The sequence below is a fragment of the Pseudophryne corroboree genome, chromosome 10 (assembly GCF_028390025.1).
Source record: "Pseudophryne corroboree isolate aPseCor3 chromosome 10, aPseCor3.hap2, whole genome shotgun sequence".
NCBI classification, from domain to species: domain Eukaryota; kingdom Metazoa; phylum Chordata; class Amphibia; order Anura; family Myobatrachidae; genus Pseudophryne; species Pseudophryne corroboree.
In genome coordinates this window covers 383,116,062-383,134,748 of record NC_086453.1, presented here as the reverse complement: position 1 = coordinate 383,134,748, position 18,687 = coordinate 383,116,062, and the positions used below count along the sequence as shown (strand labels likewise).

General features: G+C 46.1%; 1 protein-coding gene across 9 annotated transcripts in view; it reads left to right on the top strand.

Annotated features, from left to right (window-relative positions):
* CASZ1 (castor zinc finger 1) overlaps positions 1-17,801 on the top strand; it is a 329,303-nt gene extending 311,502 nt beyond the window's left edge. For 7 of the 9 annotated variants that reach the window (XM_063943866.1, XM_063943865.1, XM_063943864.1 and 4 more), the window contains 13 exons: positions 4,400-4,572; positions 5,176-5,993; positions 6,395-6,506; positions 6,938-7,001; positions 7,111-7,268; positions 7,355-7,477; positions 7,596-7,904; positions 8,045-8,243; positions 8,754-8,925; positions 10,211-10,359; positions 10,470-10,692; positions 10,975-11,253; positions 14,052-17,801. In XM_063943866.1, the coding sequence (XP_063799936.1) occupies positions 4,400-4,572; positions 5,176-5,993; positions 6,395-6,506; positions 6,938-7,001; positions 7,111-7,268; positions 7,355-7,477; positions 7,596-7,904; positions 8,045-8,243; positions 8,754-8,925; positions 10,211-10,359; positions 10,470-10,692; positions 10,975-11,253; positions 14,052-15,166 (3,894 nt within the window). In that variant the 3' untranslated portion in view covers positions 15,167-17,801. The remainder of the gene's footprint in view (positions 1-4,399; positions 4,573-5,175; positions 5,994-6,394; positions 6,507-6,937; positions 7,002-7,110; positions 7,269-7,354; positions 7,478-7,595; positions 7,905-8,044; positions 8,244-8,753; positions 8,926-10,210; positions 10,360-10,469; positions 10,693-10,974; positions 11,254-14,051) is intronic. The other 2 variants (XM_063943862.1, XM_063943869.1) reach the window with 2 other exon arrangements.
* The last annotated feature ends 886 nt before the right edge of the window (positions 17,802-18,687 follow it).

The following is an 18,687-nucleotide window of genomic DNA, read 5'->3' as shown; positions in this document are numbered from 1 at the left end:
CATACAGTGTCACCTGCCTAGTGCTGTACTGCGGTCACCTGTGCTCACACCCTCTTATATTGTACACAATGGTGACCTGTCTCTGTGCCCCTCTCCTCATACAGTGTCACCTGCCTAGTGCTGTACTGCGGTCACCTGTGCTGACACCCTCTTATATTGTACACAATGGTGACCTGTCTCTGTGCCCCTCTCCTCATACAGTGTCACCTGCCTAGTGCTGTACTGCGGTCACCTGTGCTGACACCCTCTTATATTGTACACAATGGTGACCTGTCTCTGTGCCCCTCTCCTCATACAGTGTCACCTGCCTAGTGCTGTACTGCGGTCACCTGTGCTGACACCCTCTTATATTGTACACAATGGTGACCTGTCTCTGTGCCCCTCTCCTCATACAGTGTCACCTGCCTAGTGCTGTACTGCGGTCACCTGTGCTGACACCCTCTTATATTGTACACAATGGTGACCTGTCTCTGTGCCCCTCTCCTCATACAGTGTCACCTGCCTAGTGCTGTACTGCGGTCACCTGTGCTGACACCCTCTTATATTGTACACAATGGTGACCTGTCTCTGTGCCCCTCTCCTCATACAGTGTCACCTGCCTAGTGCTGTACTGCGGTCACCTGTGCTGACACCCTCTTATATTGTACACAATGGTGACCTGTCTCTGTGCCCCTCTCCTCATACAGTGTCACCTGCCTAGTGCTGTACTGCGGTCACCTGTGCTGACACCCTCTTATATTGTACACAATGGTGACCTGTCTCTGTGCCCCTCTCCTCATACAGTGTCACCTGCCTAGTGCTGTACTGCGGTCACCTGTGCTGACACCCTCTTATATTGTACATAATGGTGACCTGTCTCTGTGCCCCTCTCCTCATACAGTGTCACCTGCCTAGTGCTGTACTGCGGTCACCTGTGCCCCTCTTATATTGTACATAATGGTGACCTGTCTCTGTGACCCTCTCCTCATACAGTGTCACCTGCCTAGTGCTGTACTGCGGTCACCTGTGCCCCTCTTATATTGTACATAATGGTGACCTGTCTCTGTGCCCCTCTCCTCATAGTGTGTCACCTGCCTAGTGCTGTACTGCGGTCACCTGTGCCCCTCTTATAAACAATCCTAAATCAGACTTTCACTTTTTAATACTTTGTTGCAAATCCTTTACAGTCAATTACAGCCTGAAGTCTGGAACACATAGACATCACCAGACGCTGTGTTTCATTCCTGGTGATGCTCTGCCAGGCCTCTACTGCAAATGTCTTCAGTTTCTGCTTGTTCTTGGGGCATTTTCCCTTCAGTTTTGTCTTCATCAAGTGAAATGCATGCTCAATCGGATTCAGGTCAGGTGATTGACTTGGCCATTGCATAACATTCCACTTATTTGCCTTAAAAATCTCTGGTTGCTTTCGCAGTATTCTTCAGGTCATTGTCCATCTGCACTGTGAAGCGCCGTCCAATGAGTTCTGAAGCATTTGACTGAATGCGAGCAGATAATATTGCCCGAAACACTTCAGAATTCATCCTGCTGCTTTTATCCGCAGTCACATTATCAATAAATACAAGGGAACCAGTTCCATTGGCAGCCATACATGCCCATGCCATGACACTACCACCACCATGCTTCACTGATGAGGTGGTATGTTTTGGATCATGAGCAGTTCCTTTCCTTCTCCATATTCTTCTCTTCCCATCACTCTGGTACAAGTTGATCTTTGTCTCATCTGTCCATAGGCTGTTGTTCCAGAACTGTAAAGGCTTTTTTAGATGTTGTTTGGCAAACTCTAATCTGGACTACCTGTTTTTGTGGCTCACCAATGGTTTACATCTTGTGGTGAACCCTCTATATTCACTCTTGTGAAGTCTTCTCTTGATTGTTGACTTTGACACATATACACCTACCTCCTGGAGACTGTTTTTGATCTGGGCAACTGTTGTGAAGGGGTTTTTCTTCACCAGGGAAATAATTCTTCTGTCATCCACCACAGTTGTTTTCCGTGGTCTTCTGGAGCTTTTGGTGTTGCTGAGCCGGTGTGTTCTTTCTTTTCAAGAATGTTCCAAACAGTTGATTTGGCCACACCTAATGTTTTTGCTATCTCTCTGATGGGTTTGTTTTGATTTTTCAGCCTATTGATGGCTTGCTTCACAGATAGTGGCAGCTCTTTGGATCTCATATTGAGAGTCGACAGCAACAGATTCCAAATGCAAATGTCACACCTAGAATCTACTCCAGACCTTTTACCTGCTTTATCGATGATGAAATAACGAGGGAATAGCCCACTCCTGTCCATGAAATAGCTTTTGAGTCGATTGTCCCATTACTTTTGGTCCCTTAAAAAGTGGGAGGCACATATAGAAACCATTGTAACTCCTACACCGTTCACCTGATTTGGATGTAAATACAGGTTGAGTATCCCATATCCAAATATTCCGAAATACGGAATATTCCGAAATACGGACTTTTTTTGAGTGAGAGTGAGATAGTGAAACCTGTTTTTTGATGGCTCAATGTACACAAACTTTGTTTAATACACAAAGTTATTAAAAATATTGTATTAAATGTCCTTCAGGCTGTGTGTATAAGGTGTATATGAAACATAAATGAATTGTGTGAATGTACACACACTTTGTTTAATGCACAAAATTATAAAACATATTGTCTAAAATGACCTTCAGGCTGTGTGTATAAGGTGTATTTGTAACATAAATGCATTCTGTGCTTAGATTTAGGTCCCATCACCATGATATCTCATTATGGTATGCAATTATTCCAAAATACAGAAAAATCCCATATCCAAAATACCTCTGGTCCCAAGCATTTTGGATAAGGGAGACTCAACCTGTACCATCAAATTAAAGCGTAAAGTCTGCAATTAAAGCACATCTTGTTTGTTTCATTTCAAATCCATTGTGGTGGTGTATAGAACCCAAGACACATTTTTACATACACACAGACGGGATCACAGACGCAGCACAAGGGCGTTTATGACAGCACTTATATTAAGTGCATGATATAGTCTGCTGCAAGGAGGCCTTGTCTACGTTTCATTAGTTCACACGAGTACTAAGAGGAATATCAGACAAGTTTGAAACATCATTTAGGGGGAATTCAGTATTTTTTTGCGCAGCCATATGTAGCGGGCACCCATCGGAACTTCCAACGGGCGCGAATGCCCCATATTTCTGCTCATGCCCCCATGCGGTGGGGGGCAGAAACGGCAATAAAAAAGTCTTAGAGTGCCCAAACCGCGCAATCAGTGCAGACGTGCCTGATGAGCAAAACAATTAAATAGCTCCGTCAGGCGTGTAATACTTATCGCTACCCCAAAAACGATTGAATCCCCCCCTTAGAGCGAAATATAGTACAGTAATTATGTAATACATATGAACAATGACGATAGCAGCTTAGGGAGTCATATCTGGATCCAGTATTATTTTATGGCCATATCATGACTTACACTAGAACGTATAGTTGTACTTTAGAAAAAACCCTGCACACTGGAATAGACTAGAAAATATTACGTACATAAATGTCATATGTTTAGGCGGCGCTTGTGTGTACTATCGCTACCAATGACCTGGCTGACCTGTGCCTCTGTATAGGTTATGGGGGATCCGGCCAGTCATACCACAACTCAAGGTGTGATGCGCTGGAGCGATGAGATTTGTGTAGGACACACTTTGGTTATGTCCATAATTGGTGTGGATAGATTTCAGTTCCTTGTTTATACAAAGCCCACATTTTTCAAGCTTTAGAACCAAGTGCCATATTGCAAATTATCCCTGTGCAGCTTTTTGTTTAATCTTTTTATTTTTTTTCCTGATCCCGTGGCGGGGTTCTGCTTTTTTTCAAGGTGTCACAAGCGAGTATGCCTTTGTACAGCAAACAGCTGGAGAGGTTTTTTTTTTTCCTTTTTTCGTTTTGGGTATTTGTCAGAGGGTTTTGTTATTGTCTGTTCTCGTCAACCTGCTAGCAGGACAGGAGCGAGCGGAGGAAGGCATGGGAGGTACTACTCACCCCCCTTTCCCTTGAGATGGTGCAGACCCTGGCAGTTGGCTCCTGTTTTTCCCCCTCAGCTGCTGCATTTTCAGATTCCGCACTTTTTTTTTTACTCAATATGGCAAAGTTGCCCGCTTTGCCTGAAGACGGATGCCAGAGGGAAGACAAGTTGAACATTCCATTAGTGACGTGATGACTTTGAGCTTGGACTTGCACGTTCTTGCACACGTTCCGCTGCTTTTTGCAGACCACCCCTTCTACAACATCTTCTCTCTTCAAACAACCTTTCCTTAAAATTGATGTCCTACAGTGTTGTAATCCAGTGTTCTAATCAGTCCTGTCATGTCTAGTACAGTAAGGTCACGGGCATTCTGTGCTAAAGGTGACTTTCTTTCTTCTCCAGGTGGGATGTAACAAAGTCTACACAAGCACCTCAGACGTTATGACGCATGAAAACTTCCATAAGAAGAATACTCAGCTGATTAATGACGGCTTTCAGCGCTTCCGAGCCACCGAGGACTGTGGCACGGTGGAATGTCAGTTCTATGGCCAGAAAACCACGCACTTTCATTGCAGGTAATCATGCCGCCACTTAGGATGGAGCAGGTAGGAGAGTGGGGGTGATTACACAGGTGGTTATCACTCCGTATTAGTGGCTACGGGCAAGGAAAAGATGCATGTAGGAGAAATAGTCAGGATCCTGACGGTCCCAATCCCGACGCCAACAGATCCCGACGGTAAGTATTAGGGTTACTTTTACGGTTAGGTACTAGGCAAGAGGTTTAGGCTGAGGGGAGGGTTAGGCTGCGTGAGGAGTGGGTTAGGGTTAGGCTGTGGGGAGGGAACGGTTAGGGTTAGGCTGTGGGAGGGACCGGTTAGGGGTGCGGGATGTGTGGGTTAGGGTTACGTCTGCTTACTGGGATCCGTCTGCTTTCTGACCGCTGGCATTTCATACCCAACCCATATGTAGAACAAGTGTCACACACGGACATTATCAGTTGCTCACACAGAACATTAAGGGGGACATGTACTAAGTTTTAATAAAAGTGGAGAAGTTGCCATAGGAAATTTCTCCATTGGCTCGCTTCTCCACTTTTATCACTGCTTAGTACATGTCCCCCTTAGTTTCCTCACTTTAAGAGGCTCAGACTTCTCTCATCTCTCTCTGCTTTTTTGCAGGCGTCCAGGATGCAGCTTCACCTTCAAGAACAAGTGTGACATAGAGAAGCACAAAAGCTACCACATAAAGGATGACGCTTATGCAAAGGATGGCTTCAAGAAGTTTTACAAATATGAGGAATGCAAATATGAGGGATGTGTGTACAGTAAGGCCACCAACCACTTTCACTGCATCCGCAGCGGCTGCGGCTTCACATTCACCTCCACCAGCCAGATGACCTCACACAAACGCAAACATGAGAGGCGGCACATTCGCAGCTCAGGGGTACTCGGCCTCTCGTCTTCCCTCATGGGGGGAAAGGACAATGACCTAGAGGAGTCCAGCAATGATGATCTCATTGACTTCTCTGCTTTGAGTAGCAAGAACTCTAGTCTGAGTGCCTCCCCCACGAGCCAACAGTCTTCCGTATCCCTGGTCCCCACGGTTTCTGAGACACCTTCTCCACAGACGCTCAAATCCACCAGCACCATTCCGCCAACAACAAAGATCTCCACACTCCTATCCCAGACATTGCCCACCAATATGCCCTTGGCTTTAGCCTTGTCTAATTCAACACTCCCTGCTGGAACTGGGACATATTTTCCTATCCTCAGCGGCCGTGGAGGCAACTCCTTGCCAGTTAGTGGCGCTAACATAATGCCCATAGCTGCTCCAGACTCTTCTCCACTCTCTGCTTCTGGGGCCAGCGATCAGAACAGCACTTCACCAGCTGCTATATCCATTATGGAAAGGATTTCTGCGAGTAAGGGGGTAATCTCGCCCATGATGGCACGGTTAGCGGCAGCAGCACTCAAGCAGTCTCTGACACCTGAAGCAGGTGAGCTTGCCTTGTAGGTGTTGTGACTGTTATAACCATACCTTACATGTTACCTTTTAGATTATAAACTTGTTTGGGCAGGGTCATCTGTACAGTGTTTGTATCACAAATCCCCTCACTGCTCAGTACCATGGAAGATGATGATAATATGCCATTCTATGCCCTGTCTTTTATGCATTTCTGCTGGAAAAGGCGCTGGTTGAATGTGACCAATCTTGAGCACTTACTGAGATTATTACAATGCAGTCTGCTCGCCCATGTTACTTGGCCTATTTCAAGTTCTGTGAAGGAGTCTGTGGACTGTTTATCACCGTGGCTTCCGTGGTCTTGGAAGAGTGTTAACTAATTTGTAAAGTTGATTTTACTCAGATTTCCTTCCCCCAAATCTTATTTCACCACAGGTGGTGGTCAGGCATCTGGGCGCCTCAACATCAAAGTAGAAGCTCCAGATACAGAGGGAACAATGCTCCAGAACAGGTCTCAGGAGCACAGCCTGGACCTGAGCCTGAACAGGTGAGGAGGGCTCTGCACCAACCCCACTTGGCACTTTCCAGTTGCAGTTAACTGCAATCAAGGGAACGGTCCGATATTATTACCAGTTGCTTACGTAGGGGATGTAGTCATGATCCGGGCGGTTGGTAAGCCGACGCTGACAATGGCAACGAATTCCCAAGGGGAGTATTGGGGTTAAGCATAGGATTAGACACTATGGAATGGCTAGGGTTAGCCTGTGGGTGGGGATGGATAGGGTTAGTTTGCGGGAGGGGTAGGGTTCAAATACTCCCTGGGATCTCTCAGAATTTCACTGCCGGGGTTCTGTCCATTGGGATCCTGACCTCTGTTATACCAAGCCCTTAGATTAAATAGCCATAGATGGGTCCCTCAATAGTAGTACGATTGCTTAAGCAGGTAGCTTTACGTAACTTTCTCTTTCTGTTTTTCAGTAATGAGCCCAATGGTCCGGACACAATCCCAGATCCACTGCTCCATCCGTGTTTTATGAAGAAGGTAAGAGCAGATCAGCCTGTGGCCACGGCGACAGCACAAAGGCTGGATGTAGAATGATGCACAGGGTATCCTTCCTGCTCCTATTGTCTGACCCATTTTCCTTTTGCAGATCCCACTCTCCAACTCCACGGGAAGCTTGTTAAGCCTAAAAGCAGACCCTGACAGCAGCGACTCTGGGGCTGGGGAATCCACTCATTATCTTGGCAAGGTGATGAAGGCACTTGATCGGGAAAAGCACACAGAGCCCTGGAAGACATACCTGCGCAGGTAACGTGCCGCTGTCATACAGAGAGGGAGCAGGTAGGATTATGGTAATCAGCGTGTGATTTATGCGAGTGCTTGTGCATTGATAGGTTCGATCCTGCAGATGTATGTGATCATCAGTGTGATTTCCTGCACAAGCTGCATTTTCATTGTGTGGTGGAGGAATGCGGTGCCCTGTTCAGCACACAGGATGGAGCCATAAAACACGCCAAGTGAGTGACTAAAGTGAGGCCATGCCACCTTTATAGGAATACCCACCTACATCTGCTGGCCCCTCCACAAACATCACGCTATTCACCTTATCTGATGTGTTCAATTCTCTCATTGCAGCTTTCACTTCCGGACTGACGTAGGAACAAAAGGCAGCTCGGAAATTCCTTTTTCAGGAGACTCCAAAAACTCACCGATGCCAACATCACCCACAAGCGCAACACCCGGCTGTGAGGTTCCCGCTCCCTGCCCTGCTGTGGTCCCATCTAACCCCACTCTGCTGGCATGGAAGCAATTGGCATCATCCATACCACAAGTCCCCCAAATACCAGCATCAGTGCCCAGCTTAGCGTCATCTCCAATAGCAACAACCTCTTTGGAGAATGCTAAACCCCAAGTGAAGCCAGGATTCCTGCAGTTCCATGAGAAGTGAGTGCTCCAGTACTGCCCCCTCATACAAAGCCAGCACATGTTATGTTTCGGCCAGAGTTCTCCATGTTTAGTACATAACTAGAGTTTTCAGTTTGTACCTGACTTACGGCTTGTTTTTCTGTTTCCTTTTGTTGTAGTGACCCTTGCCTGGCGACTGACTGCAAATATGCCAACAAATTCCATTTCCATTGTCTGTTTGGAAACTGTAAATACGTGTGTAAAACTTCGGGGAAAGCGGAATCACACTGCCTCGACCACATCAACCCCAATAATAGCCTGGTGAATGTACGGGACCAGTTTGCATACTACTCCCTGCAGTGCCTGTGTCCCAATCAGGTGTGTGCGTCAGGCAAGCAATAGCTAGCATATAGTCCAGAGTGGCCATTTTTTCACTCCCGGGTATCAGGATTGAAAATGGTCAATCCCGGGATCGGTTTGTTTCCTGTGTCAACGCGTACCCTCCTCCTCAGACCCGCACACAACATGCCACCAGTGTACCTGGGAGGGCGGGTGGGTAACTTTCTCCAGTTTAGTGAGGTCTGTGTGGTGGCTGGCTGCGCAGCGTGACCTCTGACTTCATGTCACACTGCGCAGGACATTCAACGCTGCCCGGCATTAAAAAACAAAACAAAGGACTGCCTGATCCTGAAATCCCCAGGATTGGAGCTTCCAATCCCGGACGATTTTTGCCCTAAATCCCGGGATCCCGCCGATCCCATTCCCGGGATTGGTCACCCTAATGGAAACGCTCACACTTGCTGGAAGGACAGAGATGGTCAGAAATGTGTTACACTGCAGATGTAAAGTCCAGTCTGGTAAATGTACCCTTTCCATCTTTCTCCTCAGCACTGCGAGTTTAGGATGCGTGGACATTACCACTGTCTGCGGCCCAACTGTTACTTTGTCACGAACATCACCACTAAGCTCCCGTGGCACGTGAAGAAGCACGAGAAGGCTGAACGGCGAGCGGCCAATGGCTTCAAGTACTTCACCAAGCGAGAAGAATGTGGACGAGTGGGTATGTACGAGATGTGGCCACTAGTCCCTGAGTGGTAACCCCTGCTGTGAACAGAGAGAGGATCATTACAGTAGTGTTTTTCCGTGGTGCTACAGACATTGGCCACGCTACAGGTCATTTCCTGGGGAAAGTTGTGTATGTCGCTGCCTGTCACCCTCGCTACAATCTGAACTCCAGCATTGGCTTGTGTGTTCAGCTGCGTTACAAAGTAATAGCTCTGTAGCTATTGCTGCAGTCCTCTGATATTGAATCTCATAACAGGAAAAAAAGGCTCAGAAATTAGTCAGTGCAGCAAGTGTCCCCTCCTCTGGATTTCTTGTATAACTGAAACGTTTGCAAACAAAACAGAAGGGCCTCACCCTGTTCACTCATAAAGAATTCATGTCCCAGGTTAATAGAGGCTTGGAGTAACCACGGTGATCAGTATCAACATACGTGAGCCAGTCCCGTGTCCTCTTACAGATGTCAGGAGACATTTGGAGTTACAGGTGCCGGGCCAGGTAACAAAGCCAGGTAGTGCTGTCATGGAGACTGCAAGTCCTCACCTGCCGTATCCTCCACCTGTTTGTTCCGGTTGCTAGAGAAGCAACGGTCAAAAAAAACTGGAAGAAAGAACTTATTTTATCTGCTAGGATCTGTGACATGCTGAGCGGGAGGGTAGACTAGAAAAAACCAAAGCAACCAAAAACTGGAGCCTCAGTCTGCGGAGCACAAACACCCCAAGGAGTACATCAGGTACAGAAACATTCATATTAAAGCAGGCTCTGACATAGAGGAATAGCAATACACCCGGTATCAGCCTATTGCTAAGTGGTATGGAACCTGCGAAAAATGAAGTGCTCCCACCTAAGAAGGCTGCACACTTAGGGGGTCAATCAAACAGCCCGCAAAGGGGGCGAGTCACTGTTGTAGTGGCAAGTAAATGCCCGCAACGGGGTGAATCCGTGCCAGTATCCTGGCTCTGAAAGTGGTATGAATGACTTGCAGTGTAAGGACATTGGGGGCAGATGTATTAAGCCTGGAGAAGTAATAAAGCGGTGATAATGCCTCAGCCAATCAGCTCCTGTTAATTTGCATATTAGAGCTGATTGGCTGGTGCGTTATCACCTTGTACTCATCACTGCTTGATCATTGCTTGATTACTCCTCCAGGCTTAATACATCTGCCCCTGGATGTGGCAGGGCGTTCGTGACTGTGCAGCTTCCAAGGATCGCACAGAATGGAGTGAAGGATCCCTTCACTAGGGAAACACTGAACGCTTTCTCCCTTTCTGTTTCACTTCCAGGCTGCAAATACAATCAGGTGAACAGTCACTTTCACTGCATTCGGGACGGCTGTCAGTTCTCCTTCCTCCTCAAACACCAGATGACGTCACACGCCCGCAAGCACATGAGGCGGATGCTGGGGAAGAACTTCGATCGGGTACCGGGCCAGGTAAATAAAAAGATAATGAAACCGGTTTTAGAGAGACGTTGGGAGAACAGATCTGTGACCACCCTGTGATATAGCGGACCGCTCCCTTCTAACCAGCTGCCATATTTCAGGTGGTGTCACACACTTCCATAAGCAGCAGCACGGCCCCCAGCCCGTCCTCTACAGAGAACCCCTCATCCTTCCACGCCACATCCCAAAACATGATGGACACTGAGACGGACGAGTGCATGGACTACACTGGAATCGGTAGCCCTGGAGGGATGTCTTCTGAGTCCTCCAACCTTGATCGCAGCTGCTCCAGCACTCCGGTGGGCAATGAAAGTACGGATACAGGTAATTAGTGAGACGCGGATTTAGGACAGGCGCACATTCCTTACCTATAGCCAAGGCCCCATCTGACATTAACGTGGGCGACGCATTCTCTCTGATCCGTGTGTATTGCCGCGTCCATATCACGTTGCATCCATTAGGCACAGCTCTCTGAGAACCTGTCCTGTTAATGTTTCATTTCATCTCATTATTTTCTCTCTTCGGCTTCTCATTTGGTTCATTTTGTTCTGTTTCTTTTCTCCCCCCTTTCTGTTGTGTTTTCCTGCTTCTCTCCACACTCTCCAGGCTGCCTGGTTCCTTCTGACGACGCACTCACCCACAATGCACCTCCAGCAGCGGCTATGCTTCATGCTGCTTCCTTTCCTCCCGCCCTGGTCAGGCCTCCCCTCTCTTCCCTCCCGTACCTGCTCTCTCCATCCTGTGTCTCATACTCCCTGATCACTGCCAGCCTGGGGCTCAGCAGAGGCATTGTGGTGCCAACAAGCAGCGCTCCAACTTTCACACCCGTTATAGCCACTCCAGCTCCCGTCAAAAGTGATGTCCCACTAGTACAAGACGCAGCAGGTACCTTTCAGCTTCTTACATGCCGCACATTGTCCGGGGGTCTGTGAAGCCAGTGCACCGTATTAATATCATTCTCACCAGACTGCACAGTACATTCCACCATTCCTAGATGGATGTTAGCCGGTATGAAGGTACACCGGGCCAGGCAGCTATGATGTCAGTTGGGGTGGAGAGGGAGAGGGGAGAAAGACTGGAAATCACCTCGTCCCATTTTCAGTCCTGCAATTGAATAGCAAATCCCGGCTGCAGGGTTTCTTTTGATTTCCTGCCCTCAATTGAATTCTTCCTATGGAAAGAGGCTGTAAATGACCTGTAGCTGGGAACCTCTTCAGGAATCCTGATGATAGGGCTACAGTGTCTATGTAGACAGTCAATAGGTACAAAAGCTTGACGTGACAATGGTCGAAACATGTTTTTGGCGGTTTTCACATGTTTTACCAACATTTTCTTGATTTACTATCCACGTGGACTACGACTGAGAAAGGTAATCTGTGGCAAGCCCACAAGGGTACACATCTGTACTGATGGCCTTATAATATGGCCTTAAAAACCAAACTTGAGTCAATCATTGTCATGTTGACCTTTTCACCCCGTCAACCGCCTACATTGTAGATGATACCACACTGTCGCTCTTGGAGCTGGTAGTCGGGATCCTCCAGCAGAACAAAGGCACAGGGACCATTGGATAAAGCACAGGCCACGTTCTTGGCTTTTCATCTAGCCTGCAGCTCACATTGTTACATGTATGAACATCACACGCCTTGACATAGATGGTCTCTATCGTGTGTTGTGAGGAAACACCCAGGCGCCCGGTTTCCATAGACTCAGGTCTGGCCATGGTACCAGTCTGCGGTCAGTGTGCTGGGGCAGATAACTGGGGAAGCAGATTCCCTGACAAATTGCCGACAGAACGGCGGACTGACGGCATGGTGCTGGTGGGGCAGTACCGGCTTTTCCTTTAAACCAAAAATAATAAGGTTCACGTAATGAATACTGGGGTGAACAGTCGCCATCTACAAGTTACATAACACAAGGGATTACTGGGGCCATTGCATACAGCGCACGCCCAGAAACAAATGTACGCATTATTGTGTTTGTCCGTCCTGCTCTGAGCTGGACAGAAATAGCCTGCGTCTTTCCATGAAATAGGGCATGTTTGGGTGGGAACTGGGCAGTGACAATGTGATTGCACATTACCGCAGCATGGGGGCTGGGTGTAATTGTTGCGGCGGTTGGTATAAAATCAGTGGGCGGACGGATCTCCGCTTGCTCACACACAAACCCTGCATTAGTAGAACGGATTCTCTCATTAGAATAAGTTAGTAAATCAGGCTGCTGTGACACAGAATCAGATATATGGGGGTATATTTACTAGAGTGCAGAGTTGTAGAAGTGGCGATGTTGTCCACAGCAGCCAATCACATTCTAGCTATTATCTTCTAGAAGGTGCTAGATAAATTAGAAATACAATCTGATTGGATGATATGGGCAACATCTCCACTTCTAAAAACCCGCACTTTAGTAAATATACCCCATTGTATCTCTCACAGTACACCGAGTATCCATGCACAGAACGCTAGCCTGTTTGTGCAGCGCCACGCCCCGCCCGATTTTGAAAGGGCAAAATGTGCCCTGCTCCTTCTGCGGCACCCTGCTAATGCCATGCCTCCGCCGCCTGAATAGATGCCGTGCGTCTATTCACAGGAAAGGCAGCGCTAGCAGAAAGGCCAGCACCGCACACACCCATCACTGATGCCAACTACTCTGGCACACACCCATAAGTGACATGGAGGGGTAGGCCCACCCCCAATTGTGACACCAGCAAGGCCACGCCCCCATTTTGTGTCCCTGCACCCTGCTGTCCCGGAATCCTGGAGGGAACACTGTGTACCCATGCACAGAATGCAGAGTATCCATGCAGTAAATGTATAGTATCCATAGAGTATCCATGGGCAGACTGTATAGTATCCATGCACACTGTATAGTATCCATGCATTGAATGTATAGTATCCATGCATTGAATGTATAGTACCCATGCACACACTATATAGTACCCATGCACACACTGTATAGTATCCATGCATTGAATGTATAGTATACATGCACACACAGCACAGACTATAGTATCCATGCATTGAATGTATAGTATCCATGCACACACTGTATAATATCCATGCATTGAATGTATAGTATCCATGCACACACTGTATAGTAGCCATGCACACCGCACAGACTATAGTATCCATGCACAGACTGTATAGCATCCATGCACTGAATGTATAGTATCCATGCACTCACCGCACAGACTATAGTATCCATGCATTGACTGTATAGTACCCATGCACAGACTGTCTAGTATCCATGCAGACTATAGTATCCATGCACAGACTGTATAGTATCCATGCAGACTATAGTATCCATGCACAGACTGTATATTATCCATGCACAGACTGTATAGCATCCATGCACAGACTGTATAGCATCCATGCACAGACTGTATAGCATCCATGCACAGACTGTATAGCATCCATGCACAGACTGTATAGCATCCATGCACAGACTGTATAGCATCCATGCACAGACTGTATAGTATCCATGCACTCACCGCACAGACTATAGTATCCATGTATTGACTGTATAGTACCCATGCACAGACTGTCTAGTATCCATGCACAGACTGTCTAGTATCCATGCACAGACTGTATAGCATCCATGCACAGACTGTATAGCATCCATGCACTGAATATATAGCATCCATGCACAGACAATCTCTCATGGCACACCCTCTGTCACTGCAGGAAACACCATTACTATGCCAACAGCTTCGGGAGCCAAAAAGCGATTCTGGATCATTGAGGATATGTCCCCATTTGGTAAACGGCGCAAGACAGCTTCTTCACGCAAGATGCTGGATGAAGGGATGATGTTGGAAGGATTCAGACGCTACGACCTGTATGAAGACTGTAAGGATGCGGCGTGCCAGTTCTCCCTGAAGGTCACTCACTACCACTGTACTAGAGAGAACTGTGGCTACAAGTTCTGTGGGAGAACCCACATGTATAAGCATGCCCAGCACCACGACAGAGTGGACAATCTCGTTCTGGACGACTTTAAGCGCTTCAAGTCCTCTCTCAGCTGCAACTTTCCCGACTGTCAGTTTTCCGGCAATAGCACACACTTTCATTGCCTGCGTTGTGGCTTCCGCTGCACTGACAGCACAAAAGTGACTGCTCACCGTAAACACCACGGCAAGCAAGACGTAATCAGTGCCGCCGGATTCTGCCAGTTTAGCTCCAGTGTTGATTGTGAAGTGCCCGAGTGCAAGTACAAACTGAAGTGCTCGCATTTCCACTGCACTTATCCAGGCTGCAAGCACACTGTAGTAGGAATGTCTCAAATGGACTCGCACAAACGCAAGCATGAAAAGCAGGAGAGAGGGGAACTACCCTCTGTTTCCCCCGGCCCAGAGGGCTCCACACAGTGTGGTGTCGAGTATGACCTCCGTAATGCACCAGTGAACTTAGACAGCTCCCTGAATCTGAGCACAGACACTCACAACTCCCTCCTATTCCTACAAAACGCTGCCGGAGTGGGCCTGAACGACTCTCTGGACCTCAGCAAGAAGCCGCAGGATGGGGCCTACCCTGGTCCCAGGGAAAACACTCAGACTGCCCATCCTGATTGTGACTTGTCTCAGGATGAGGAAGACGATGATGATGATGAAGATGATGATGAGGAGGAGGAGGATGAAGAAATGAATGACGATGAGGAGGAGGATCTGAACACAGATTCAGAGGATTCTTTGCCTGAGGGTGAATGTTTACCTAGAAAAGGAAACAAAGAAAGTACCGGCGATTCTACAAACCACTGTGATACCTCCCAAACTCCGCTCAACCTCCACTCATCCCCTTAAATACACTTAAAACTTTGAATGTTTTATAAGCCACCCCTTTGAGGGCCCTGCTCCCTCCACCCATAAAAACACAAAGAACAAGTGAAGGAATAGGAACCTTTAAAAAAAAATAAGCAGCTAAATGTTTTCTGCAACAATGGACTCAACCAAGTCATCAGTAGGTAGAACTCAAGGGGACATTTGTATTTGCTGTCGTCCTCCATTATAATTTATTCATACTGGTGCTTGAGAGCAGCAGGACAAAGAACATTTGTTTCTGACTCCTTGTGACATGAAGTCCTTCTATTGGCCCTTGATCGGTTGGGGTACGTGTTACTCCTCCTCTTCCATCAGACTGGCTGGGTTTGTGGGTATTTATTGACTAGCATTATCGGGCGCCCTGCAATGAGGCTCTCTCTCCTGTTCTTCCAGTTTCTCTCTGGGCTGTTCCCGGGAAGCTATTGTTTTATTTTATAAATATTTATATAGAAAGCTTTTCTCTGCACCAATTGCTCTGGTTTATTTATTTTGGCATTGTTCTGGTGTAATGATGTAAGTAGCCAGGACAACCTCACAAGTCTATGGGGATGCCTTCTGCCCTATAGGAAATGCTGGTCCTGCAGCGGTGTGTGGGAGAGTGGGGGTGGTGTGTGTTGCTAGAGGTGGACTTCCTGTAGCACCTTCTGAAGAACGCTCCATATAGGAAACAATTATTGCTCAGGGGCCAGTGAGGCCACAGCTCTCTTGCACTGTCTAGCCCAGTTTAGAGACCTCTATGACTAAAGCAGGTGACTGTGCATTAGAAAGCCAATGCTATAGGAACGGTTAGGTCACACCACAGACCAACAAGCACAGGATGTCCTCTCTCAGGTAGAAAACTATTTCATGAAGAACTCCTTTATTAGGGCATGTTCAGATGGATTGTTTTAAATGTAACATTTTCTACTCTGTGTAGGAGAAATAAGCTAAACGACAATGATTCTCTCCTCTTAGTAGTATTGGTCACTAGATGGGGGGGGGGTGAATTAGCCTCTTATTATCTTCAGCCAAGTCAAGTTTTCTGCCCAAGGACTGAGGTGCTCGAGTGTTAATTTGTTCATGAATCTGCTGTAAAAGTGGCATTCAAAGCAAATACAGGCCAGCTTCCATCCTTCCCCACCAACAGGCGCAGATCATGAGTCCAACCCACCCCACTAACTCCTAGATACACTATTTATTTACCCTTACAAAGGAAACGACTAGACGGGGAGGAAAACCTCAAGTGTTTGCAATGAATGGTGTCAGAGCAAAAATTCATTCTGATTTAAGAAGAAAAAAATGTACAGTATTTTTTCTGTAAAGATTATATAAAGAACAACAAAAAAAAACTAAAAAAAAAAAAAAGAAACCCCTGAAAATAATCTTGCAGAATGGGGCTGAGCACGGGCCTGTGCGTCAGCGGGCACAAAGCTCAGCCCCAGTCTACGCGCTAACCCTCTTCTTTTGGTTTTTAGCTTCTGATTTCTTGAAGTCCTGAAGTTTGACTTCACTTTAGCACTGAAATGCGTGATTCCGACTTTTAACTTGAATTTTATAGAAAACAAAAGAACGTAATGTTCAGAATAATGTGGAGGATTGTAATCTTCGGATCGTTAATATACGTTTTTAGTTATATATTTAATTTTGTGGGTTTCTCCCTCAATCAGTTACATGTGTGCTCTTTTTTTTAATCTTATTTGTGAGATGAGTCTGGGAAATAAATGCCTCTCGAACCTTTTTGGCAGCTGAGGTGACCAATAATATATTGTTAGAATATAGTGCAGCGTCACAGGCGCCAGAGTTTCATGGTATGAACACAGGAAAATCTGTCTGTATGACATACGCCAGCACAGATGTCTCAGCCTCCTCTGTGACGGGCTGAGTTATTTATTTTTTGTGTATCTCCTTCGCATGTAAGTAGTAATTGGACCTACAAAAGCATCAGGGATGGGAGGTTCTATCCGAAACGCAGCTACTGAAGACACTACAATCTCTAAAACCGTACACTTTATAGCACCCTAATGGAAAAAAAAAATATTATATCCAATGAAGCAAAAAAAGAGACTAAATTAAATAAAATAAAAAAAAGATATGAAGAAAGGATCAGATTGGTGGTTTCCCTAATCCTGACTTGATATTGCACAGTAGGACGTAAGCCATTTCCAACTCATCTGCAAAATTTAATGTGTCATTTTCTCTTGTAACATTTTCTGTGGAAACAAAACTAAGGTCAATTTGGCTAATTACAGTTTACTATCTATATCTGAATACTGTGTCCGTGTACTGATATAGGTATAAGCACGTGTACATCTGTATATAATGGTGTATGTTTCATATATATATATATCTATATATACATATAAATAATGTATATATGTATTACATACAAATATATACTTTTAAGATTATTAAGAAGCCAGGTAAAAATGAGTTCTTCTAAATACTTGAATTGGACTTCCCCGCATTAAGAACTGAATTTTTCCACTTGAATTTAGTGCTGTTAGAAATTTAATATATGTGCTTATTTATTTTTATTTTTTTTAATTTTATTTTATTATTATTATTTTTTTTTTTTTTTTTTGCATGACTGATGCAAGGTTTGACATTTTCACTCAATAAAAACTGGAAAAAAATGAGAGCTCTTGTTTGTGTCAGTCCTTCTGCAGTTTGGGGCGCAGACCCTTGTAAGGGGCAGTGCGTCCTATTCCCTGAGAGGAGAAATGACTGCAGTTCCTGGTCACTGAAGGAAGAGGTTTGTATTAATTAGGATTATGACTTACTGAGGAAAATAACAGCAATGTCTGAGAGAGCCTCTGTTCAACGGTTGACGTATGAGGCCCATGATCAAGGATCTTCCCTACGTACATATGCAGGTAAGGGGATGATTGCATTAAATGACTACCTAGACTCTGGATGTTACTGGATGGCAGACTCTATCACGTGCCGCACTTTACGCACTGAGCGATCACAAGATCAGCTTCTTCTGTCAGTATATGGCCAAACCCAAATAATACATGATCAGTAGGGTATCCGTAATTGGAAGTACGGTTTTTAGTTTTCTTGATAACTCTGGTTTTGTTTGTGAATGGCCAAATATTCTCTGTAAAGCGCTGCGGAATGTGTGTGCGCTATATAGATAACTGGTAATTAATTTGGTGTAACCATGATAAAAGAAGTTGCTCTCATTTATCATCAGACCTGATATGTCAATAGTGCCCTGTGCAGATGGTGGCCCTAACTGTGTGGAGTTTGTATTTCTCCCTGTTCTTGCATGGATATGGATTTCCTCCCATGCTTCAATAATATACTGGTAGGTGAATTGGCTTCCAACAAAATCAACCCTAGCGTGAATGTGTGTGTGTGTGGTAGAGAATATAGATTGTAAGTCCCACTGGGGCAGGGCCTATATAAATAACTGGTAATAATAAATGTAACGGTGTATTCAGGCCACAGAAGCTGGAGGGCCCTGCTCCCGTGCTTATCAGAGCCAGTCAGAGTCTGAGTGATCCTAGCAGAAGTGGTGA